Genomic DNA, 26929 nt, shown 5'->3' on the forward strand with positions numbered 1-26929 from the left:
TTCAATAAAAAACTACCGGCAGTGCACACAAGGGGCGCTATTTCTTTCCAAATATATATATATATATTTTAAGCACAAAACAACTTCAGGCAGCAGGGATCTTGATCCAGGGGGGGATTTATTGTCTCTGCGGAAACCATGAAGCTTGGTCTTGCAAGCTAGCCACTTAGCTAGCAAGTTAGCAAACTAAATCCATAGCTTGACAACTGAGCTGGAGATAACTGTCTCAGGTATGCCAAATATATGAACTTATAGTTAGTTATAAAGCAGTGGTGTACCACTCCCCCTGCATTTTGTTTTTATAATATATAATTCATTTTTACAGTATTGAAAATCATACCGTCTGTATTTCAAAATAACCCAGTATACATAGTATACTGCCCAAGCCTATGACTCATTCGCTCACAACAAAACATGCCATCCAAAAACGATGCATCTTCAGTGTTTGTTTTCCCATTTCCTCAATGAGGTCCTGTGGCTTTGTGACCTCAGAGCAGATTCATTTAGAGAGCAGAAAATTATGATGGGTGTTTCCTCTTTCCTCTCCTCTCCTCCCTCCCCCCCAACCCCCTCCCTCTCCTGACAGACCTGGCAGCGCTGCTCTAGAATTACCCTCATTGTTCTCTGCTCTGAAGTGGAGTCTCCAGCCACAGCCAAGTCCATCAGCCAGCCAAGTCCATCAGCCAGCCAAGTCCATCAGCCAGCAGGGGAACTGACTGATCTGACTGCTCTAAAGAGGGCTTGAGGCAGAGGGCCTCGTTACACATTGGATGACACAGACAGTAGGGAACACACACGACACAGATGCATACAGACACGCACACATGCAGAGTCAGGCAAACACGCACGCGCTCCGGCAGCCAGGCTGTTCCATGGCTGAGTGAGGAGACCACAGTGAGCCTAACCAGACTCCCATTTGTCAGAAAGCTCTCAGAGGACATCCTCTGCGGACAACAGAAGCGCAATGTAGCCAAACCATAGAAGGCAGAGTTAACAACATAACGAAGCAGAAATGTAATAACTGTTTTGGGACTCAATTTGGACAGGCAATAAGTCGTAGGTACAGATATAGGATTGCGGGGCACGCAGATGCAATATGCAATGAACTGCTTAGAATGGGAACAGATAGAGAACAGAACAGGGAGTGTTGCCTTGGGAGGGAGGGACTGGTCTCCAGCCCCCAACTAACTCACCTGATGATGGCGAACATGGAGTTGAAGTTCTTGCACTCTCGACAGTTCAGAGCAATCTTGATGAAGTGTTTGATGGTCTTCATCCTTTTCATGGCGTTGGGCTCCCTCAGGATCTCCGTGGCGACCCAGAAGGTCTCCTGGTTGATGACCTCCTCAAACTGCTTGAGGCGCGTCTGCTGGACTCCCCCCGAGGAGTCCAGTAGCTTGAAGAGGTCGTCCACGTACTCGGTGGACTCGATGTTACGGAACAGCTCAAAGTCCCTCATGGAGAGCTGGGCGGCCACCTGCAGAACAGCACGACGACTTTATTAACGCATACGAGACGGGGAACGTGTCTGCTGCTGTACGGTCTTCAACCCCTCTGTTAAACACACAGAAATACACACACACATAAATACACCAGATACACTCACCTCCACCGTGCTGAGCTGGAGCAGGGTGATGTGACTCTCCTTCAGCAGCTCCTGGGCGTCATCGTCTGAACACAACGTCTCCGTATCCATGTTGTTCTTCAGGTAGTACCTGGGGACAGGGAGGGGGTGCGGTGGTGGGGGGGGACACACACACACGGTAATAGTAAAGGTTAATACCGGGAAAACCACGTGTTGATTACAAAGCAGACATAACATCAAGACCACGTCTAGAAACGATACGGGACCTTTATTTATTCACGCCAAATGAGTTATTATGAGCCCTGAATGATGATTGGCTGAAAGCCGTGGGATATCACGGAATGACAGAAAATGACTAACTACGTTGGTAACCAGTTTATAATAGCAATAAGGCACCTCAGGGGTTTGCGGTATATGGCCAATATACCACGGCTAAGGGCTGTTCGTAGGGACGACGCAACGCAGAGTGGTACGTTGGTCAAACACCACAAACCCCAGAGGTATCTTATGGCTTAGTTATAAAATGCATCATTATCATTAGAAAATATATAACCACATGAATAAACGTGCCGCCGTTATTGTCTGTATACTATGTCAACTACTATGTATACTGGTCGACACCACCAGGGCAGCAGCAGTATTAAGATGTGTTGTGGGGGGGAGCGAGAGCAAGAGAGAGCGAGAGAGAGAGAGAGAGCGAGAGGGCCTGACAGTGGTGATCCATTACAGCCATACATTTTCCCATGGGTGGGTGAGAGAGAGAGAAAGAGACACATCTCCCCGATGCCCTTTTCTGGGAGAGCGTCCAAAAGCAGCACATTGGACTAGCGCTTCTTAATGGAGCCAAAATATGTCTACAGCTAAACCTAGAATGCAACGCAGCGGCCAGCAATACATTTACAGTGTGCCACTTTTCATGGGCAACGTCCGGGCGCCCGTTATCGTACTTGATGTGTACTTAAAATGCCCTGGCCGACCCTGCCAACTCAAGGCATCAGGGACGGGGATCTGAATAAGTGATGGGTACAGTAGAGGGGGCTAGGTCTCTGCTGCTTGGCCCCCTGGAAGGAGGCCTACTGCTGCTTCTAGCCGTCTGGGTCTGACTGGAGGGCCACTGGGGCTGATGCTGGAGCTGGTTGGGGAGACTCCCCTGGCTAGATGAGTGTTTGGGCTTGTCAGGAGTGAGGACTGGAGGGTTTCTGCTGGCTAAGCTTGTGTATCACCCACCAAGTCAGATCGAGGGTCAGTTACTCAATGCATAGAGAAGTCCCAACAGGTCGACTAGGCACAGCTCTATTTTCATGGATAAGGGGGGCAACAAAGAGAGGGATGTTGGAAAGAGGGACATGTATAATACAACACACAACAGATGTTGAATGTAAAACGGTGGGCTCCCGAGCAGCGCAGCAGTCTAAGGCACTGCGTCTCAGTGCTAGAGGCGTCACTACAGACCCTGGTTTGATCCTGGGCTGTAACACGACCGGCCGTGATCGGACGTCCCATAGGGCGGCGCATAATTGGCCCAGCGTCGTCCGGGTTAGAGGAGGGTTTGGCCGGGGTGCGCCGTCGTAATAAAATAACAATTTGTTCTTAACTGACATGCCAAGTTAAAGGTTAAATACACTGCTCAAAAAAATTAAGGGAACACTAAAAGAACACATCCCAGATCTGAATGAATGAAATATTCTTATTAAATACTTTTTTCTCTACATAGTTGAATGTGCTGACAACAAAATCACACAAAAATGATAAATGGAAATCAAATTGATCAACCCATGGAGGTCTGGATTTGGAGTCACACTCAAAATCAAAGTGGAAAACCACACTACAGGCTGATCCAACTTTGATGTAATGTCCTTAAAACAAGTCAAAATGAGGCTCAGTAGTGTGTGTGGCCTCCATGTGCCTGTATGACCTCCCTACATCGCCTGGGCATGCTCCTGATGAGGTGGCGGATGGTCTCCTGAGGGATCTCCTCCCAGACCTGGACTAAAGCATCTGCCAACTCCTGGACAGTCTGTGGTGCAACATAGTGTTGGTGGATGGAGCGAGACATGATGTCCCAGATGTGCTCAATTGGATTCAGGTCTGGGGAACGGGCAGGCCAGTCCATAGCATCAATGCCTTCCTCTTGCAGGAAATGCTGACACACTCCAGCCACATGAGGTCTAGCATAGTCTTGCATTAGGAGGAACCCAGGGCCAACCGCACCAGCATATGGTCTCATAAGAGGTCTGAGGATTTCATCTCGGTACCTAATGGCAGTCAGGATACCTCTGGCGAGCACATAGAGGGCTGTGCACCCCCCCCCCCCCCAAAGAAATGCCACCCCACACCATGACTAACCCACCGCCAAACCGGTCATGCTGGAGGATGTTGCAGGCAGCAGAACGTCCTCCACGGCGTCTCCAGACTGTCACGTCTGTCACATGTGCTCAGTGTGAACCTGCTTTCATCTGTGAAGAGCACAGGGCGCCAGTGGCGAATTTGCCAATCTTGGTGTTCTCTGGCAAATGCCAAACGTCCTGCACGGGGTTGGGCTGTAAGCACAACCCCCACCTGTGGACGTCAGGGCCTCATACCACCCTCATTGAGTCTGTTTCTGACCGTTTGAGCAGACACATGCACATTTGTGGCCTGCTGGAGGTCATTTTGCAGGGCTCTGGCAGTGCTCCTCCTGCTCCTCCTTGTACAAAGGCGGAGGTAGCGGTCCTGCTGCTGGGTTGTTGCCCTCCTACGGCCTTCTCCACGTCTCCTGATGTACTGGCCTGTCTCCTGGTAGCGCCTCCATGCTCTGGACACTACGCTGACAGACACAGCAAACCTTCTTGCCACAGCTCGCATTGATGTCCCATCCTGGATGAGCTGCACTACCTGAGCCACTTGTGTGGGTTGTAGACTCCGTCTCATGCTACCACTAGAGAGAAAGCACCGCCAGCATTCAAAAGTGACCAAAACATCAGCCAGGAAGCATAGGAACTGAGAAGTGGTCTGTGGTCACCACCTGCAGAACCACTCCTTTATTGGGGGTGTCTTGCTAATTGCCTATAATTTCCACCTGTTGTCTATTCCATTTGTACAACAGCATGTGAAATTTATTGTCGATCGGTGTTGATAACTAAGTGGACTGTTTGATGTCACAGAAGTGTGATTGACTTGGAGTTACATTGTGTTGTTTAAGTGTTCCCTTTATTTTTAACCTTCCACAATAGAAAAAAAGTGTGTATGTGTGTATGTGTGTATGTATGTATGTATGTATGTATGTATGTATTTCAGTCTCTCGATGTGCAAAACTGATAGAGACATACCCCAAGCGACTTACAGCTGTAATCGCAGCAAAAGGTGGCGCTACAAAGTATTAACTTAAGGGGGCTGAATAATTTTGCACGCCCAATTTTTCAGTTTTTGATTTGTTAAAAAAAGTTTGAAATATCCAATAAATGTCGTTCCACTTCATGATTGTGTCCCACTTGTTGTTGATTCTTCACAAAAAAATACAGTTTTATATCTTTATGTTTGAAGCCTGAAATGTGGCAAAAGGTCGCAAAGTTCAAGGGGGCCGAATACTTTCGCAAGGCAGGTCAGTTAGGATCACCACTTTATTTTAAGAATGTGAAAAGTCCGAATAATAGTAGAGAGAATGATTTATTTCATATTTTATTTCTTTCATCACGTTCCCAGTGGGTCAGAAGTTTACATACACTCAATTAGTATTTTGGTAGCATTGCCTATAAATTGTTTAACTTCTTGATTCTACTTGAGACGCATATGTCTCAACTAGGCACCTGGAAATGCAAATGCGCTACGCTAAATGCTAAATGTACTCGTTAAAACTCAAACCTTGATCAAAATTCACAAGCAGGGTATTGAATTAAAGCTACACTCGTTGTGAACCTAGCCAACAAGTCAGATTTTTAAAATGCTTTTCGGCGAAAGCATGAGAAGCTATTATCTGATAGCATGCAACACCCCAAAATGCCTGAATGCGATGTAAACAAAGATATAGCTTAGCCGGCGCAACACAAAACGCAGAAATAAAATATAAAACATTCATTACCTTTGACGAGCTTCTTTCTTGGCACTCCTATATGCCCCATAAACATCACTATTGGGTCTTTTTTTCGTTTAAATCGGTCCATATATACCCAAAATAGCTTTCTATGGAAGCTGTGTCATTCAGAAAAAAACATTGTTTTTAAACGCTGCGTCATTTTTTAAAATTAAAAAAGTCGACGATAAACTTTCACAAAACACTTCGAAATCCTTTTGTAATCCAACTTTAGGTATTAGTAAACGTTTATAATCTATCAAAATGATTACAGGGCGATGTATATTCAATAGCTCCTCGTCTGCAAATCAATGGCTGCCAATGTCCACATTGAAAACATCCTGGTGGAGACCGGAAGAAACGGAATCCAGATAGTTGGATTTTCCAACAAAAAATTCCATTGAAAATGACGACAATGGCGACATCGTGTGGAATTTGTATGAATTGCATGCAGGTCGATATTAAATTGTCCCCTTTTAACAACCCATGAAAGTGACTTATGGAAATTATTTTTAGCTTTCAGAGAGCAGTTTTTCTTGCGTTTTTCAATGAAACACACGATCTGTTATAGTCACAGCCGTGATTTAACCAGTTTTAGAAACTTCAGAGTGTTTTCTATCCACACACACTAATCATATGCATATACTATATTCCTGGCATGAGTAGCAGGACGCTGAAAAGTTGCGCGATTTTTAACAGAATGTTCGAAAAAGGAAGGGGTAGACTTAAGAGGTTTTAACTTGGGTCAAACGTTTTGGATTGCCTTCCAAAAGCTACCCACAATAAGTTGGGTGAATTTTGGCCCATTCCTCCTGACAGAGCTGGAGTAACTGAGTCAGGTTTGTAGGCCTCCTTGCTCGCACACGCCTTTTCAGTTCTGCTCACGGTTTTGGAGCAGTGGCTTCTTCCTTGCTGAGCGGCCTTTCAAGTTATGTCAATATTGGACTCGTTTTACTGTGAATATAGATACTTTAGTACCTGTTTCCTCCAGCATTTTCACAAGGTCCTTTGCTGCTGTTTCGCACCAAAGTACATTCATCTCTAGGAGACAGAACGCGTCTCCTTCCTGAGTGGTATGGCGGCTGTGTGGTCCCATGGTGTTTATACTTGCGTACTATTGTTTGTACAGATGAACGTGGTACCTTCAGAAGTTTGGAAATTGCTCCCAAGGATGAACCAGGCTTGCAGGCTTGTGAAGGTCTACACATTTCATTCTGAGGTATTGGCTGATTTCTTTTGATTTTCCCATGATGTCAAACAAAGAGGCACTGAGTTTGAAGGTTGGCCTTGAAATACATCCACAGGTCCACCTCCATGTGACTCAAATTATGTAAATTAGCCTATCCAAAGCTTCTAAAGCAGTGACATAATTTTCTGGAATATTCCAAGCTGTTTAAAGGCACAGTCAACTTAGTGTATGCAAACTTCTGACCCACTGGAATTGTGATACAGATTATTGTATGTAAACAATTGTTGGAAAAATGACTCCAACCTAAGTGTATGTAAACTTCCGACTTCAACTGTATATATTGTTTTTTTATATACTGTTGTCTACATAAGCAACAGTATATACTAGACAAGAATATCTTTCGACTTCCATTGTCTAGCCTAGGCTGCTCTATTTTGGCCGCTGCCCGGCGCCAAGGGGCTGTCTATTACCCATAAGGCACCAGGGCTCTGTGTGCTGCCGCTGGCTGTGTATGTATGAATTATTCCACACACAGACACACACACACAGTGACAGAGGATCAAATATTCATGTTAACCTAGTTGGGATGAGTCTGATGTGTGACGAGAGGAGCGGCGGCAGAGAGGGAGAGCGGCGGCAGAGAGGGAGAGCGGCGGCAGAGAGGGAGAGTGGCGGCAGAGAGGGAGAGCGGCGGCAGAGAGGGAGAGCGGCGGCAGAGAGGGAGAGCGGCGGCAGAGAGGGCAGACATTTTAACTGACGAGGGCATTTCTGGGAAGGAAGAGGAGGGGATGGGGGAGGAAGGAGGAGGCTTAGCAGTCCCCCCGTCTCATTACAATCTAACTCATTTTCAGACCTGAGAGGAACCAACTGGGAAGAGGTTTCACCAAACAACTGATACAGGGTCAGATCATATTATCCCATTGTGTATCCCTTTAAGGTTAAAAGATAGGATTGGGGTGGGGTAATCTGATCCCAGTCCAGTGTCTTACCTGCCGTTGAGCTGGATGCGGTCAGCCAGCTTGGAGAGCTGGTCAGGTAGCCTGCGTTGTTTGATGACGCCCTCGGGGCTGACCGACACTTCACAGAGGGAGTAGTTCTCCGGGGCCGCGCTCAGGCCAAACTCGTTGACCACGTGACTGACCACGTCCTTGGCCGTGGTGTCCTTGCTGATGATGATGTAACAGCTCTGCTGGTCAGCCTTGAACACCCGGATCACCTGGTCTGGAATGTCTGACGAGTGGAGGAGAAGAACAGCTTCGAAGACTTAGGATGGACGGAATACCAGAATGCGTCCCAAACGGCACCCTATTCCCTACAGAGCGCACTACTTTTTTGACCAGGACCCAAAGAGCTCTGGTCAAAAAGTAGTGCACTATATAGGAAACATGGTGCCGTTTGGGACGCAGATCTCTTTCATACAGAAGCGTAAATATAGTGACCCAAAATAAGTCTCCGACAACAACAAAAAAAAGTTTACAATTTCCATGGTAACCCAAAAGTTAAAAATAAGGAAGCAAACCGCCCTCGTGGCTAAGGGATACGCACGCGAGATGCATTTCCCAATATGCCAAAGGGAACAAGCACTTCATACTTTCTCTGCTTGCACATGAAAGTGCTTGTGGTCCATTACACACACATCAGCAGGGTAAAACAATGAGACATGAATAGCGGAGGACGATAAGCGGTATGGGTGGAGGGAAGAGCGTGGATAAAGGCATGACATTGGAGGGAGTGAGGACAGGGGGGGGGGGGGGAGATCGCGTGCCTGGGAGCAGTCATGCAGGGAGCCTAATGACTTCAAGAGGAAAACATAAATAAAAAGGGGGAATGGGCTTGGCTGAGAGATGACCGTATCGAACACGGCACAGCTCCCTCCATATTTTCCAGGGAGTAGAGTGAAGCATGCTCAACGGACTGTGAGGCACCGCCATTATGGAAGCTATGTGCTCCTTTCTGGCCTCATCTCTCACTATGGCTGAGCCCATAACTAGAAACCCCATTCATTATTCCCATTACAGCAGCAAGATCGGCAGAAACAAATCACTGAGCCACACCAATAACACTGCAGATGAGACTAAATACAGTGCAGTGGCTAAGCCATAATCAACCATTTCAACCTACTTAAACTAAAGGTGGGGGCGATTTGTGCCGAGGGTCTAGAGCAATCATATACCCACCAATCATATCTAATAATTATCTTTTCACCTCCTTGACAGGACTAATACCGCCCTAAACGAATGAGAACGATTAACAAACCAATTTATTTATTGTAACGTGAGAAAGATGGCCCTCACACAGGAAAAGCCCATTTTCCACGGAGAAAAGACTCCTGGCTCTTGGGCGGTTATCTTCGGAAGTTTCTGCTGACGCAACGCTATTAGGGTCCCCCCCACCCCCCAACACCTAACGCCCCCTAGGCCTGCCTGCTAAGCCTTTTTCCTGTTCCCTCTGTCGAAGAACCACTAGATAGAAATCCCACCTAAAGCAACATTAGCAGACAGGGGCCAGACACGGCACGGCATTTTAACACGAAGCTCCTTCAACATAAGAAATAGTCAAACACATTCAGCCATCATGAAGGATGGGTCCCAATGAGTTGCACTACATTTGACCAGGTCCCATAGGGCTCTTTTCAAATGTAGCGCACCATATAAGTGAACAGTGTGCTATTTGGAACGAGGCCCAAGACCTCCACGCAGAGCCCAACTTAGACTGGGGTCCATGACGTATGACACAGAGAGACGGAACTCAAAAGCTCATGAAGGAAGAGGGGAAAAAATGACAGGAGGGGAAACCTGGAAGCATAAAACTGAATGTTGCCAAAACGAACACAGCCCCGGTCTTCCACTGAGACTGGGAAGAGAGCACGTAGATACTTACAGTAGAAGCCCACGGCTGGGGAAGCAGACAGAGGAGGAGAGAGAGAGAGAGAGACAGAGAGAGAGGGGGAGGGAGTGAACAGTGGTTGGAAACATGGAAGAGAAAGCGAGGACTTTGTACGACAGCTATCCCGTTGTGGGAGGACGGAGAACGTCAGCGGGGCAGAGGGACTTTCACTAAAGCATCTGTTTATAATCAGATCAGTGTACTGGAGAGAGGGAAGGCACAGTGTGTGTCGGACAGAGAGCTGGGATCTGAGTCTGCCGCAGTCACACACACACACACACACACACACACACACACACACACACACACACACACACGCACACGCACACGCACACGCACACGCACACACACACGCACACACGCCTTCTTACACCCAAATCAAAGGCCTAGAAGAATAACACCATACTTAACTCCAAACTCCAGTTTCTCTGATCCCCCCTCTTAATCTAATTTGAGGCCAGGCTTTGTGAGGGATTACTCCCCACACTGAGAGGGCCGCTTTGAAATGAGTGGATAGGGGGGGGGGTCTGCACTTGTCGATGTACATCCCCCTCCTACCTACCCGTCAGTCACAGTGAAAGAGCCAGAGCGCAGTCGGTGGAGAAGAGAAATGGCACTAATAGAAGATGATTCATCTCATATCTCAGTGGGCTTGGAGGGGAGGGGGGGGGGGGGGGCAGTCCTCTACAGGCCTGCGTGATGTATTGAGGCTGCAGACTGGACCCTCTGACTGCAGGCTGCGCTGAATGACAAACGATTGGGGAGGATAAATCAAAAGCATATTCCCCCCTCCACTCTCCTCGGGGAGGCCGCTTAGTTGTTTCAAAAATTATGGGCGCTGAAATCTGTCAGCGTTTAATCCCTTTCATAAGGCTCTAATTCGGTTTCATGTCCGAGCTCTTGAAATGGAAATGCTTGAGACACAGAGGAGTAACGGAACACCGGTGTGTGTGTGTCTGCGTGTGTATATGTGTGTGGCGTGCTCATAATGATCAATTCTGTGATTAACCCGAGGGCCTGCGGGGCAGAGCAGTGTGAGGAGTTTCTCCAAGCAGGAAGTGCTTTCACTCTCTGTGAGAAGTGTTCCTCTCTGAGTAATTACTGCTGTTTTCCCACCGCACAGCTCCACTGTTACGCCTATTGCCGACATAACACGGTCAGAAGAGGCCCCCCGCTTGAAGAATGAACAAGGTAAACACTTGTGTAAAGTGCGCCCATCTTCAGTTGGTAATTGTCTCAGTGGAGTAGTGAGCAGTCTTCACTACCCAAGCAGTGATCGCCGTGTGGTGAGCATGAGAGTGAATGGTCAGATGTTGGCCAAGGGGCAGTGAGTGCTTCTGCCTCTGTGTTTTTATCTCACCCTTATTTAACCAAGAAAAGAGAGAGAGTGTGTGTGTGTGTGTGTGTGTGTGTGTGTCTTTCACCTGCTGGATTGGAGAAGTCCAACACATTAGTGGCTGGCTGCAGCAGGTCAGGGCTGCTGGATGAGAGGCTGCCAGGGATGGGCATGATGGCCACGCTGTGCCTGCACTGCTTAGTGCCCACGATGCTGTCATCCTGAGACTGACCCACGCCACCATCACTGTGGCACAGAGAGACAGAGAGAGGGAGATGAGAGGGGATGTCAGATCACTTTTACGATAAGGGGCTCGAGTTTTCCCTGGTCAGGAACTCCTGGCCCCGGAGCCATATTCAATCACGCCGCATTCAAACACACAGTTAAAAGAAGCCTTACTGGTCTTCTTGATATCCCTACAGTGCACTGCAATCACAGCAATCCTTTCATAGGTAGTGATGGATACTCATGGGGTTGGCTAAGATCCATCCATGAAAGATCACATGAATGATGTGGCTGACGAGCAGGGTGCACCGAAACCAAACACAAACCAGGCCCAGGAATGATGATGACAGCCCAGTGAGCACACATACACACATCAACAAGACACGCACAGACTCCCAAACAAACACTATGCATGATGGATGGCAAGGATGAGAAGCCTTTGTACAGACACCGGGGGAAAAAAAAAAACCTTTATGCGTGACATTCAATCTAAGACAGACATTTCAATGGGGCTGGGATGAGAGGTCTGCTCGCCGGGCCTGCCTCTCTGTGAGTATGTCTAGAGTCAACTCTCGAGGGTAAACAGGGACAGGGAGAGACATCAGCATTAAAAAGGGTCTGATATGCAAATGGGATCCTTTTGACGAATGGTCTCATTACGATTGGGGGATGCGGTGGTGTCTTTGTGGCTGGATGCCACTCCCCTGACGGTGTCAGAACACCAACACACCAACATCAGGCCTCCGGGACACAGCTCTAATTGACTGTTTCCGAACTAAACGGCCCTCGCAGCTGCTGGAGACGGAAGGGGACGTGGCTGACGTGTAAAGCGATATTTCAGCCTAGGCCTAATTTCCCGAATTGGTTCAAATTAAGTTACGGTCAGTAAGAATTTGGCTTAAGGTAAGGGTCCGTTTTAGATTTTGGGATGCTGGTCAGAAAAGTTGGCCCTCGATCCCACAGGTGGACTAACTGATTGACACTTCCAAGGCCCCTCCTCCCCCAAATGACAAACACAGACTGATGCGAGACCAACAAAGCCTGCTGCTCCCAGATCCTTTTGTGCGGTCTTGCCAACGCCAATGGTTTGGCGTGACAATGACCATAGGGCTTGACAAGACAGTACAAAGAGACCAGGGACCAGGCTAGCGCGGTTAGCAGAGCGCACATAACAACTTACCGACATAGACACACCCTAAAACAAAGACAACAAATGTCAGACATAACGTACCGACATAGACACACAGAAACATACACGCGTCACAGATAGGAATCCATCATATGTACTACCGCAGAAAGTCCTAATGCCAATCACATTCCTCAGTGACTTGAGATTCAACCAAACGTTTAAACTCTACTTCCTCATGCCTCAAAACTCAGTCTTTGCCCTCCGCGACCCAAGGTGATTCAGATGACTGCATTACGCCTATTTTAGTTACGTGAGCACTTTTCACGCTACTATTATAGGCAAGCACCTTATCATGTTACACCTCAATCCCAATCAAATTCATACATTCCATTTCCTTTAGGCTACAGTGTGTTGCCTGCATAAAATATGGAGTGAAGCACTATGGGATGTGAAGCCGACAAAATGAGAAGAAAGCTGCACATGGAAGCGCAAACGAGCGTAGAATCACATGCTTCACCGTATTCTCAAGCTCTACTCTAACCGACCGTGAAGCTGCGGAGAATTCCACAGAGGGGGATAAACAGGTAGGGTAGGAACAGCAGAGAACGTCGACACGTTTCATTCGAGGAGCACTTGAATTTGTTAAGCGCCTCCGTAGCTTTAGGAATGCGTGCAGAGATTCTGAAGGATTTTTGTTTCGCATGAAGATCCCAATGCAGTCCTCCGGCTTCCCGTTAAAAAAAGGTCATTGCTGAATTCATCCCAGCCTACAATGACTGTGTGCGCCCGCGTCAGAAACGGCACACTATGCCCTACATAGTGCACTGAATGCCCAGGGCACATATAGGGAAAAGGGTCCCGATTTGGAACACATGCTGCGTTTTCTCCACGTCGCCAGTGAATGAGGGAACTAAATCACACAACAAGTGTCTTACCCAAAGAGTCCCCTGTGCAGGTGAGGCAGTTAGAGGAGGGACAGAGGACAGTGAAGAGCATGAGAACAACAGAACAACAAGGCTGCAGTACAGTACAGTGTGCCAGCGGCATGTTAGCACTGAGCAGCAACAACGCAGACAGGCGGATAACGAAGAGACGAGGGGCAAGGCCACAGTATCCAGACACTGGACGTTACACACACAGACAGACAGTAGACTCATACAGATTGATTAAATGTACCTCAGTGGAGGCTGCAGAGGGGAGGACGGCTCATAATAAAGGCTGGAACAGAGCAAACAGAATGGCATCAAACCAGGTGCTTGATACCATTCCAGGGATTCCGCTCCAGCCGTTACCACGAGTCCATCCCCCTGCCAATTAAGGTGCCACCAACCTCCTGTGATGTACCTACACACATCTCAGTCAAACACACATGGGCAGACACAAAAGTAGCAATTTTTTTTCTTCTCCTTATTTAGTTGAACCAATCATCATTGACCTAACTGATAACCTCACACTAATCAAATATACTAAAAGTATTGAATATACATTTACACATCCAATATACGCTGAGTGTACAAAACATAGAATGACCAGGTGAATCCAGGTGAAAGCAATGTTCCCTTATTGATGATGTGACCTGCTAAATCCACTTCAATCAGTGTAGATGAAGGGGAGGAGACGGTTAAAGAAGGATTTTTAAGCCTCGAGACAAGTAAGACATGGATTGTGTATGTGTGCCATTCAGAGGGTGAATGAGCAAGACAAAAGATTGAAGTGCCTTTGAACGGGGTATGGTAGTAGGTGGCAGGCGCACCAGTTTAAGTGTCAAGAACAGTTTCCCGTGTGTATCAAGAATGGTCCGCCACCCAAAGGACACCCAGCCAACCTGACAACTGTGGGAAGCATTGGCGTCAACATGGGCCAGCATCCCTGTGGAACGTTTTGGACACCTTGTCAAGTCCAAGCTCTGACGAATTGAGGCTGTTCTGAGGTTAAAATAGGGTGCAACTCAATATTATATCGTAAATGTTTTCTACACTCAGTGCACATTTACATCAGGAAACCCACAGGACAGCCCGCTTTGGACAAATGGCTGATATATCTACTTATACACTTTTAAACACAGATAATGAGTATAAGAATGAGAGTTTAAGAGGTTAGATGATACATACCCTGGCTATCCCTTGCAGTCGTCTCGTCAAATCACCACCATTCGTGTCCAGCTCCAACTACCTAGTCTATTGGCTGTCAATGGAATCCCAGTAAATCAACTGGTTGATCAATATATGACCCAGCAGCAAAGCCAGGCAGTCATGTGACTTGCCTACTGTAGAAAACTGCAGGGAGTAGCCTACTTTTTAAATTATTTTTTCATATATTTTTTTTATTTTAAATTCATTTAACAAGGCAAGTCAGTAAAGAACAAATTCTTATTTTCAACGACGGCCTAGGAACAGTGGGTTAACTGCCTGTTCAGGGGCAGAACAACAGATTTTTATACCTCGTCAGCTCGGGGATTCGATCTTGCAACCTTCCCGGTTACTAGTCCAACGCACTAACCACCAGGCTACCTTCCCTGACCTGTCCATCCTCCTGCTTCCACCGCCATCAGAAAAGGCACATGACTCAAGTATCACACGTGGAATAAAGATGGGAGACCTGTGCTTGCCCTTTGTAAAGGTCTTCACCACTGTTTATTACACTATGTCTGGGTCCCAAACGGTTCACCATTCCCCTATGGGCCCTGGTCAAAACAAAAAACGTGGGGAATAGGGTGCCGATTGGCACACAGCCTAAGTAGAGAGAAGAGGACATGTTCCATCACATCAGCAGCCCGATGAGTTGACAACGTAAGGCCAAGCATCAGAAGTGACAGACGTCTGAAATCATACACTGACTTCACTACCCCGGCACGAAGAACAACCACATACAAAGCTGTTGATGACGTTTACCGTAATCGCTAGCTACTAGCATGCGCCACGGTGAGCCACTACCACGTTCTATCACATTGTCGGTCTATAATAGATAGACGACTAAAGAAGCGTGATGCTCCCCAATCAGTCTCTCTCATCTCCACTCTCTCTAAGTCCCCGCAGAGTAAATGGAATAAAACATGAATGAAAGCGATGTGATTTAGATACAGTTGTTGGTTGGCTATGGCAGACCAATGGCTCAATGATGCTAAACGCTTTCGTGAAATGCAGGGTGATTACACTACGAGCTGACGGAGCAGAGCGTGCGTCGAGGTGAAAGGCAGAACTTTACGTGAGAGCGTTGCCAACGTCTCCCTGGGCAAGTAACACTGTTTCATTCTCACTGAACAGTACGAATCATAATGAGTCCAATGGAAGGTATGAAATCGGACTAAAATTGCATGTTTATGTTTTCAAAGAACAGACCCTCCCCCAAAAAAAGCTTTTCCTTTAATCTACAATAACTTTAAAAGCTTTTAAGGGTAGAGCGAAAGAGAATGGTCCAGCTGTCGCTGACATGGAGCGAAATCAAAGATGATGACTATGACAATGACTCCCTTTTACCTTCAAGCCCAGTGAACACAAACAAATACAACACAAGACTCTCCTACCTGAAGGGTTTAGGTGGTAGGATGCTGAAGCGGGTCTTCTCTAGCATCTTTCTGATCTTGTTCCGTCCTCCAGAAACGGTGTTGGCCTTCATCTTCTTGGTGGCCTTGTGGTCTGTGGGGAACTCCATGTCTCCAGGCAGGTCCGGGATGGAGAAGCGGTTGCCCTTCTTCTCCTGGATCTTGGGAATGTGCGGAACGCCATTCTTCTTCTCGTGAACGATCCGGCTTAGCAGCTCTTTGAACACTGGGGAGAGGAGAGGAGTGAAAGTGGGTGAATGGCAAGACGCAGGTCACAGAACTAGGGTTGTAAAATCCTGGTAACGTTTGCCAAATTCCCAGGTTTTTCCAGAAAGTACGGTTGGAAGACTTGGGAAACTTGAGAAAGTTACAAGCATTTTGCAACCCAACACACGACTGGCCACAGATACAGACACAGGCACTGACCCAGGTACAGACAACTGTTGACATCTGGCATTATAATCTCAGATGGTCCTGCATCTTTAACAAAAAAATCCTAGTCATGGTAAGAGGGCAGATTGTACTAACCGAAGATGTTGGTCTTGACTGTGAGGGAGAGGTGTGTGTTGTTCCTCAGGAAGTCCATAGCTTTGATGTAGGAGATGTTCTCAAAGTTCTGACCATTGATCTCCATTATCTGAACGAGGAAAAGACAAGAGAGCTTTGAGTCAAACTGCACTTGTTACTGAAAATAAGCACAAAGGGCATCTGAACAGCAATCTAAACCGTATGAAATGGAAGAAAAACGTCGACTTCAAAAAGCAAAAGGCCACAGCGTTTATCTTTGACTAGTAAAAGTACAATATGAAAGCAGCACAAAACGAGTAAACACTTCTCCTACCTGGTCTCCCCGTTTGAGTCCGGCCTCCGCGGCCTTGCTGCCCCCCTCCACCGACTCCACGAAGATGCCGAAGCCCCTCTCGCTTCCGCCATGCAGGCTGAAGTAGAGCGGGGACTCTCTGGACGGTTTCTGCAGGGTGATCTGCCTCCACTTGGCCTTGGCTGCGCACGCTATGTTCAGCAGCCTCAGGTGACCCTTCATTTTCTAAAAGGAACAGAACAGGCTTCAACACCTACTCACTCACCTGACCTGGGCTAACAGCGAACACATCTGGCTCAACCGCAGAGTTGTTACGCCCACAGACAGAAGCTCCGTACGTCTGTCTGACCACAGAGTGAAGCTGAAGGTGTGAGGCTTCAGTTTAGTGACGGCGTGAACACCTATTCATTCTATGGTGCACTACTTTTGACCAGGGCTCATAGTGCTTTGGTCAATAGTAGTGCACTATACTATAGGGAATGGAGTGCCATTTGGGACGCATCGTTAGTATAGACACAAAATGGGAACGCTGATCTTACTGTGGTTTCCAGCAGCTTCTCGAAGTCTTCAAGGAACCTTGTCATGGCCGGGTCACCTTCAAAGTCGTTGAAATGGTTGTTCACCCATAACAACACTATGCGTGTCACCTGCACAGCGAAACACAAGGCTGTCAAAGCTTAGTCTACTTACTTCATTAGAGAATCCTGTATATTTTCACAAAAAAAAGTAAGCAATCTCCAAACTTCAAACATTCCATTTTAGCAGAGGTTAGAGACACAGTACCTTCAGAAAGAATTCATACCTCTTGACTTGTTCCACACTTTGTGTTACACCCCAAATTCAAAATGGGTTACATATGTTTTACCCACCAATCTACACACAATACTTCATAAATGACAAAGTGAAAACATGTTTCTAGAAATATTAGCAAATGTATTGAAATTGAAATACAGAAATATGTCATTTACATTAAGTATTCACACCCATTTATACTGTGATACTCCAAATCGAGCTAGGGGTGCATACAATTTATTTTGATCATGCTTGATATTTCACGACAACTTGAATAGAAAGAAAAACACCTGTCTATATAAGATCCTACCGTTGACAGTGTGTGTCAGAGTGTTGAAAGTTTCCGAGAGTACAGTGGTCTCCATCATTGGGAAGTGGAAAAAATATGGAACTACCCAGACTCCTACCTAGAGATGGCCGTCCGACCAAACTAAGCAACCGGGCAAAAAGGACCTTGGTCAAGGAGGTAACCAAGAATCAATTGACCACTCTGACAGAACTACAGAGTTCCTTGGCTGAGATGGGAGATCCTCTACAGCACTTCACCAAACTGGGTTTTATGGGAGAGCGGACAGATGGAAGCCACTCCTGAGAAATAGGCACCGTTAGCAAAAAGGTGAAAGACTGAGATCATAAGGCAAAAGATTTTGTGGTCTGATAAAACCAAAATGTAACTATTTGGCCTGAATGCAAAGCCCCTGGAGAAAACCAGGCACAGCTCATCACCCATCTAACACCATCCCCACCGCGAAGCATGGCGGTGGCAGCATCATGTTATGGGGATGCATTTCAGCGGCAAGGACTGGGAGACTGGTAAGCATAGGGGGAACAATGAATGGAGCCAAATACAGGTAAATCCTGGATGAGAATCTGCTTCAGAGAGCAAACAACCTTAGAATGTACATTTTCACCCCAGTCTAACAGGACAATGACCGTAAGCATAGATACAAAGCAATGCTGTAATTGCTTCAGAACAAGAATGTGAAAGTCCTTGAGTGGTCCAGTCAAAGCCCAGACTTTAATCCCATTGAAAATCTGTGAAAAGACTTCAAGATTGCTATTAATTGCCACTGCCCATCTAACTTAACAGAGTTTGTAGAAAATCTGCAAGGAAGAACGGGAGAAAATCCACAAATCCAGATGTGCAAAGCTGATCGAGACAAACCCAAGACGACTCAAAGCAGTAATCACCGCCAAAGGCGCTTCTACAAAGTACTAACACTCAGGGGAATGAATACTTGATATATCTGTATTTCATTTTCACTAAACTTGCAAACATTTCAAAAAACATGTTTCCACTTTGTCATTATGGGGTATTTGTGTGTAGATGGGTGAGAGAAAAAAAATATGAAATCTATTTTGAATTCAGGCTGTAACACAAACATTTTTGGAATAAGTCAAGGGGTATGAATACTTTCTGAATGCACTCTATCATAGGTGAGGTGAGATGACAAAAATGTATTTCTCAGTAATCTTTCTTTGAACTGCAAGAGTCCGGAAATGCAGTGGCTGAAAAACAAAAATAAAAGTAGCATTGTTCTAATCTAAGCAAAGGTCATCTTCGAACACAATGAAGCAACCACACCGCAGACAGAGCTACAAACAGCGACTCTCTCTTTGAGGGGAAGGGCCCCTTTAAGAGGAAGAATGATTATGCGACAAATGACATCCCAATAAAGACTATTGACAGCACAAGACTAATCTTATGTTAAATCATTTATGCACTATGAGAGTATCTGGACGGGACAAATCCCCCCGTACAACAAAGAACGCTGACCTGGCACAAATTGTATTGATTACTGTGTAGTATACCCACGCCTTCACATAAGGAAGCAGGCACAACGCAAACACACACATGTGCACGCTCACACGCGCACACACAGTACTGTACACACCGTGTCTCTGAGGCTGTCGACTTTGAACCACTCGAGCAGCTTCTTGCCGACTTCCATGGGGCTGGAGAGGAAGGTGCGGTAGGTGAGGAGGAAGTCTTCGATGTAGGTGGGGTCAACCACCGATGGCTCCTCCACCAGGTGCAATATCAAACGCTCTGGGGTGCCCTGAGTGGACAGACACACATTAAATCACGACTGCATTCCAACTCTCAATTCAATCCAATACAATTTTGTAAGTCCCCTCGGCAGCAATTAAGGCAGTATTTTCACCAAGGATATCAGAGTCATTTTGGATTACTTCAAGAAAAAAATGGAATAGGGTGAAAGGATAACACTTCAAAGCAAGCCTTGTGAACAGTCACCTGACAAGAAGAGATCGCCAAGGAAACCGAGTGTGTTTTTAGGGCAATAGTAATTAAAGTGAGCCGTTTTCAAATGATTGAAAGACGAGAATACAGAAGTGAGGATCAGATCAGCAGCAGGCACCCATCTGTACTGTAGGTGTTTGGGGGAGCGAAGGAGTCTTAGTACAGTATATACATATGAGATGAGTAATGTAGGGTATGTAAACAAAGTGGCATAGTTTAAAGTCGCTAGAGATACATGCAGTAGATGATATAGAGTACAGTATATACATATACATATGAGATGAGTAATATAGGGTATGTAAACATTATATTATATTAAGTGGCATTGTCACAGGTAGGTGGTCTCTGCATACATTCAAACCAGACAATTATCAAACCAGACCATTTCAAGATGATTTCTCAGACAAAATTACACCCTAAATCTAGACCTGGACTGACATGTAAACTCAATGGGGGGAAGAAAAGAAAAGGTCACCATTCAGGACTAGGGATGGTCTAATCTGTGTCCGGGAAACAGGCCTTTAAACTCTTCTATTTTGTTCCTCACCTTGATGACGATGTGTCCCTTCCTGGTGCCGCTGCGGTCCAGCTCGCGATGTTCCTTCACCATCACGATCTCTCCCTCCTCCTCCACCTTGTGCGTGTTCTTCTCCACATGGTTGAGGATCCGCCAGTAGTCCTCTTGGGCGATGCACACAAACTGGTCCACAATGACATGGGGACAGCGGGTGAACTTATAGTACAGGAGCCTGGTGCTCCGCACTAGAGTTGGGTACTCAAACAGTAACACGGAAGAACCCCGGGAGCAGGAGAGAAGCATGGCAGGGATGGATGACTGGTGACTAGTACTACTGGTCCAGCAATGCTAGTCTACAAGCAAACAGACGAGCTCCACTCCCATGGCAACTGGTCCATCTATGATAGCATACTGTGGCTGGTGTTTACCATCTTGGTCCTGCTACTCTGCCCTAGCTAACGTTCACCTGGCTGAAAAGTCAAGCTACACACCCCTGGCTGGGGTTCACCTTTCTGCCTGCGGCCGTCTCGCTGAGCTGTCGTTCAGGGTGTGAAACTGTGACAGAAAACAACGCTTCTGGTGAAAGAGCTCTTCAAGGAACTAGACATTGTTTGTGTAGAAACTGTGTAGTGACCGAGAGAGCAGCTCAAACCACTTCTCGAGAGGCAGGCTACTTGTACAACTGCTGCCTCCTATCTCTATATTAAGACCTGGTTCCTCTTCTGCATGACTAAGCAACAGCTCTTCAACCTAGCCCTCCTTTGCTTGTGAAAGTCAACACCGTTTTAAAGAGATTAAACAGGCTGGGGTTCACCTTTCTGCCTGCGGCCGTCTCGCTGAGCTGTCGTTCAGGGTGTGAAACTGTGACAGAAAACAACGCTTCTGGTGAAAGAGCTCTTCAAGGAACTAGACATTGTTTGTGTAGAAACTGTGTAGTGACCGAGAGAGCAGCTCAAACCACTTCTCGAGAGGCAGGCTACTTGTACAACTGCTGCCTCCTATCTCTATATTAAGACCTGGTTCCTCTTCTGCATGACTAAGCAACAGCTCTTCAACCTAGCCCTCCTTTGCTTGTGAAAGTCAACACCGTTTTAAAGAGATTAAACACCATCTTAAGTGCTTACGAATTAGATTTTTCGTAACATATCATATGAATTGCAGATTGTAATATTTTTATTGCAGGACGTGACGCATCATAGAAATGGAATACGTCGTACACAATTGTGCTCTATTTTCGGGGACCCATTTTGGCTCTTGGGTGCTACTTTGAAAACTACTGGCTGAAATTATACAAAACCTCTGAAGCACCACTTACATCATAGATCCCAACACTACGTTTATACCACCCATCTCTGTACTCGCAAGGAATACAAGAACACCGCCATCTTAATTTCCCAACCCGATTGTCAAAAGGGAATGATAAGTTCCCATTTCATTTCTCGATGAGGCTGCTCCCTGCTCAGTGTAATGGGGTTATCATAGCAGTCTGACAAGAGGTCTCGACTCGAGTGGCCATTCACAGTGAAATGAAAGTTAAACGGCAACCCTAATCACTATATTTTGTACTGCTTTTTGAGCAGGATCCAGTAGGGTCCCAGGGCCCGTAGTGTACTATACAGGAAATAGGGTGCGATTTGAGACTCAGGCCGAGTCCAGACGCTAGGAGAGAAGAGCAACTCACCTGGCAGTCGTCCCCCTTGGTGCGCACCACGCCACTCATGTACTGCTTGTCCAGGGAGGGGGAGATGCCGAAGCTGTTGCCCATGCAGAGGGTCTCCATGCGGCTGTCTGGATGGCTGATTTCCACCGCCCCGTTCAGGATCACATACCACAGGTCCAGCTGGGAGGGCGGGGGGCACAGTGATGACAGCAGCAGTGCCAAACACCATCACTAAAGCAGGGACTGACTGGCTGACAGGCTAACTGACTGGCTGACTGACTGACTGGCTGACAGGCTGACTAGCTGACTGACATGCTGACTGACATGCTGACTGACATGCTGACTGACATGCTGACTGACATGCTGGCTGACAGGCTGGCTGACAGGCTGACTGACATGCTGACTGACATGCTGACTGACAGGCTGACTGACATGCTGACTGACTGACATGCTGACTGACTGACATGCTGACTGACTGACATGCTGACTGACATGCTGACTGACATGTTGACTGACATGTTGACTGACTGGCTGACTAGCATAATAGAGGAGATGCTTTTATGGACCTTCACTCAAAGTAATCATTGTTGCCTGGTATTATAATGTGTCTCTGGATGTGGTATACAGAGCTTGAGCGAACCGAAGACGTTCTCCAAAAGCGAAAGTGTGTTGTCCAACCTTATGAATCTCGGCACTAACGTGCGCAGAACAGCGGGCACTGGAGCCCCATATCAGACTGCAGACTAAGGGTGAGGTGTGTGTGTGTGTGTGCAGAACTCCGCAGGCGGGGAAGTGCTCGTCTAAGAGATGAACATCTAGCTTACGTCCACACTAACTCTGAGACGGCTGAACATGGCTTTTTCAACCATGAAGGCGATAACGGCTTTTTAAAAGCGGAACGCAGACAGGCAGAGCTCTATCACAGGGAAGCATTGTAAAGGACGGAGACCGAGGAAATGTGATGAGCTGCCTTGACCTTTACCCCCCCCCCCCTCTACTATTTCTTTCCTCTCCCCCTCATTGTCTCGTAGCAGCGTTAAGGATCCTGCAGTGCAGTGATGGCTGACTGATTCCCCCTTGACCTTCACAGCAGCCCACAGCGGACCAGGCCGGGCAGCGGGTCGAGGAAACCTAGCATCGCCAACCTGTCTATCATACTGAACTCACACACGCACATCGCCTCGTGTAGCTGTCCCCTGCTTTACACACCTGCGTGTGTGTGTGTGTTTATATATAGACACCTGCTGCCTCACTTTAATAACGCAGAGCCCATCCACTTGTGCTAAAGTAAGCGGTGAGGCCATTTAATGTAATATACTATGCTGCCCGCTGGGCACTGCCTTTTGCAGACAGCCGTGAAAGATTCCTTTTATTCCCAGGGATGTAACTTCATTAAATTTGTTCTGTAAGTCTGGTTAAACGACTGAAGGCTGCTGCTCTGCTCCATACTCTACATCCCATTCACTGGGAAATGAAACCTTGTGACTACAGGGTGAAACACGGTGCTTTCCAGATGGGGTTGTGATCACTGGTGGCTGCTGTTATAGGCTGGAATAATGTTACCGCGTAACCAGACCAGGGAAAACTCTGGGCCCTAGCTACAGCCCGTATAACTTCAACCCCATCGGTTATTCCCGGTAAACGTCACATGGTCAGGGAAAACTCTGGGCCCTAGCTACAGCCCGTATAACTTCAACCCCATCGGTTATTCCCGGTAAACGTCACATGGTCAGGGAAAACTGTCTATGGCCCCATACCTCCTGTTTGTCCTTTAGGATCGTGGTCCCCGCCTGCTCCACCACCTCAAACACCATGACAGTACACAGGTCCCTCCGGACTGACATGGTCATGTTGGCAAAGGCTGGCAGCTGGTGCATGAACTCCAACAGTTGTTCTGGATGTGGGGGGGGGGGGGGGGAGAGAACATGAGAGGAGAGAGCAGGGTCAAAAATGGGCTTAGGTGGTGGGCGCAGCTGAATTTTAGAGAACATTCTTGAGGCCCCCCCCCCGTCCCCGTCGTGGTGGTGTGGATTTTTTTTGTGTGAATTTAAGCCAATTTCCTGCAATTTTACAAATTTCTCCATGGAGCTGTGAGAAAACGTTGCAGTTTTAAAGCTAATTTGGCCATGGCTAATGCTGTGCTCTTTCGCTCAAACACAATTACAAAATCTATACTGCTAAGTTCATCTTGGGAATTTTCATTTCTCCCTGACTGTCTAACTTTTATTTTGGTGATTGTTAGTTCTCAAAGATTACATATAAAATATGTAGGCCTTTATCATTTCTACATACTTTATTTAGTTTAGTTTTAGTCGTTTAAGTTTACACTGAAAGTGTTTTTCCATCACATTTTTAGGCGACCTGAAAAAAACAAACACTTAGGCCCAATGATTTCAAATGGCAGAAAACTCCCCAGAGACAGAGTAAGAAACAGAGAGAAGATGTGCCTACTGCCTAACAAGCCAACAGCAAAGGAGACTTTCAACCCATGCATCCCACAGCCCCCCAGGAAGGCCTCTCTCTGGGTCCCCTGGACTAAACTGCTAATGAGGTGGCCCGGCTGATTGCCCGCACAAAAATAAAAACGGTAATTAAAAAGGGAAGGCCCTTAGTATTTATAGAAACAGAGGGGGGGGGGGGGGGTAGCGTGTGTGTGAGTGAGAGAAAGAGATTGTGTGTGAGAGAGTGAAAGAGAGTGAGAGAGAGAGAGAGAGAGAGAGAGAGAGAGAGAGAGAGAGAGAGACCGCGACTGAGTTAAAGGGGGCATTCAGGGGAGAGTGTGGCGTGCAGCTCACCGATGTCGTCATCGTTGCGGTCCACGGGGTCCTTCTCCAGGCACTCCCGGACAAGGTCTCTACCCAGTAGGGTGTCCGACGTCCTCTCCAGGTCTTCGTCCTCCTCCTCCTCCTCCTCAGAGTCCACCGCCGCCTCCGGGAGCCCAGACAGGTCCACGTCACCCATCTCGCTCTCCGTGGCCTGCAGAGGGGACAGACATAACCATGGTTATTGTTTTAACTAACACAACAACAAAAAACATAACATGACGTCAGAACAGACACCCTGTGCAAAAAAAACAAGAGATTGCCAAACACGTCGCTAAGCATTACGCATACACTAATTATTCATATTGCCCATTTGCTCCATGCTGTTTGGCCAGATGGTTGGGAGGGTTGAAAGGAGCTGGTTCTAGGCCTACGGTCGTTTCAGATCAACTGGGATTTGAACCCACAACCCCAGGTTAGGAGACTAGCTCTCCAGTCACTGTAGCAATATTGCATGCCATCTGTCTGCCCCCTAGGACACAGTAACAGAGACTACACCTGCCTGCTCTGCTCTGTTCAACTCAACAGCTTCCCTTCACACTAGAACCACTAAAGCAGTCATTTTGACTGCTCATCAATAAAACATTTACACTGCCATTTTTAAAGTCATCCCCCCATCCTTTACTTTGTCTAAATAAGTCTATATAAGACACTGCTGTTGTAAGAATCGTAATATCACAAGCAGAACTGGAGTTATAACCCCGTTTTAGAAGGGCATTGCATTTTTTTCCTGCGCTGCCCCTCCTTCTCCCGACAGTAGGGTCTGCTCCGCTCCTTCTCCCGACAGTAGGGTCTGCTCCGCTCCTTCTCCCGACAGTAGGGTCTGCTCCTTCTCCCGACAGTATGGTCTGCTCCGCTCCTTCTCCCGACAGTAGGGTCTGCTCCGCTCCTTCTCCCGACAGTAGGGTCTGCTCCGCTCCTTCTCCCGACAGTAGGGTCTGCTCCGCTCCTTCTCCCGACAGTATGGTCTGCTCCGCTCCTTCTCCCGACAGTAGGGTCTGCTCCGCTCCTTCTCCCGACAGTAGGGTCTGCTCCGCTCCTTCTCCCGACAGTAGGGTCTGCCCCGCTCCTTCTCCCGACAGTAGGGTCTGCTCCACTCCTTCTCCCGACAGTAGGGTCTGCTCCGCTCCTTCTCCCGACAGTAGGGTCTGCTCCGCTCCTTCTCCCGACAGTAGGGTCTGCTCCGCTCCTTCTCCCGACACTATGGTCTGCTCCTCTCCCGACAGTAGGGTCTGCTCCGCTCCTTCTCCCGACAGTATGGTCTGCTCCGCTCCTTCTCCCGACAGTATGGTCTGCTCCGCTCCTTCTCCCGACACTATGGTCTGCTCCTCTCCTTCTCCCGACAGTAGGGTCTGCTCCGCTCCTTCTCCCGACAGTGGGGTCTGCTCCGCTCCTTCTCCCGACAGTAGGGTCTGCTCCGCTCCTTCTCCCGACAGTAGGGTCTGCTCCGCTCCTTCTCCCGACAGTAGGGTCTGCTCCGCTCCTTCTCCCGACAGTAGGGTCTGCTCCGCTCCTTCTCCCGACAGTAGGGTCTGCTCCGCTCCTTCTCCCGACAGTAGGGTCTGCTCCGCTCCTTCTCCCGACAGTAGGGTCTGCTCCGCTCCTTCTCCCGACACTATGGTCTGCTCCTCTCCTTCTCCCGACAGTAGGGTCTGCTCCGCTCCTTCTCCCGACAGTAGGGTCTGCTCCGCTCCTTCTCCCGACAGTAGGGTCTGCTCCGCTCCTTCTCCCGACAGTAGGGTCTGCTCCGCTCCTTCTCCCGACACTATGGTCTGCTCCTCTCCTTCTCCCGACAGTAGGGTCTGCTCCGCTCCTTCTCCCGACAGTGCCCAGTTGATAATCACCCTGATAAATGCCTCGAAAACTGAACCGAAACAACGTTTTGTGCATATAACAAGTAAAGTATGATGGGGGAGAATGGGTGAGTTGATGAGCGAGGGGAAGCCAACGATGCATAATTATTTAACCAATTGTGACTGAAGAACAGCGTGGCCATTCAATTGTATTGTTACATTCTAATTGTAATCTCTAAATGGTTTGTACCCTGTATCAGTCCACTGAATCAAAGCAGTCTCATACGTCTACTCTGGCCTACTTGGAGTACACAGTGAGAGCG

At 47.5% G+C, this 26929-nt stretch overlaps 1 protein-coding gene across 1 annotated transcript in view; it reads right to left on the reverse strand.

Moving 5' to 3' along the window:
- LOC139420789 (Rap guanine nucleotide exchange factor (GEF) 6) overlaps positions 1-26929 on the reverse strand; it is a 132567-nt gene that overhangs the window by 21379 nt on the left and 84259 nt on the right. The window contains exons 9-22 of the mRNA XM_071171056.1: positions 24787-24967; positions 23749-23885; positions 22013-22171; positions 20362-20514; positions 19447-19611; positions 17299-17406; positions 16781-16984; positions 16468-16576; positions 15922-16165; positions 11133-11290; positions 9703-9717; positions 7812-8052; positions 1607-1715; positions 1194-1477 (exon numbers count right to left, since the gene is read on the reverse strand). Of these exons, the coding sequence (XP_071027157.1) occupies positions 1194-1477; positions 1607-1715; positions 7812-8052; positions 9703-9717; positions 11133-11290; positions 15922-16165; positions 16468-16576; positions 16781-16984; positions 17299-17406; positions 19447-19611; positions 20362-20514; positions 22013-22171; positions 23749-23885; positions 24787-24967 (2267 nt within the window). The remainder of the gene's footprint in view (positions 1-1193; positions 1478-1606; positions 1716-7811; positions 8053-9702; positions 9718-11132; positions 11291-15921; positions 16166-16467; positions 16577-16780; positions 16985-17298; positions 17407-19446; positions 19612-20361; positions 20515-22012; positions 22172-23748; positions 23886-24786; positions 24968-26929) is intronic.

This window comes from Oncorhynchus clarkii, chromosome 12 (assembly GCF_045791955.1).
Source record: "Oncorhynchus clarkii lewisi isolate Uvic-CL-2024 chromosome 12, UVic_Ocla_1.0, whole genome shotgun sequence".
NCBI lineage: Eukaryota > Metazoa > Chordata > Actinopteri > Salmoniformes > Salmonidae > Oncorhynchus > Oncorhynchus clarkii.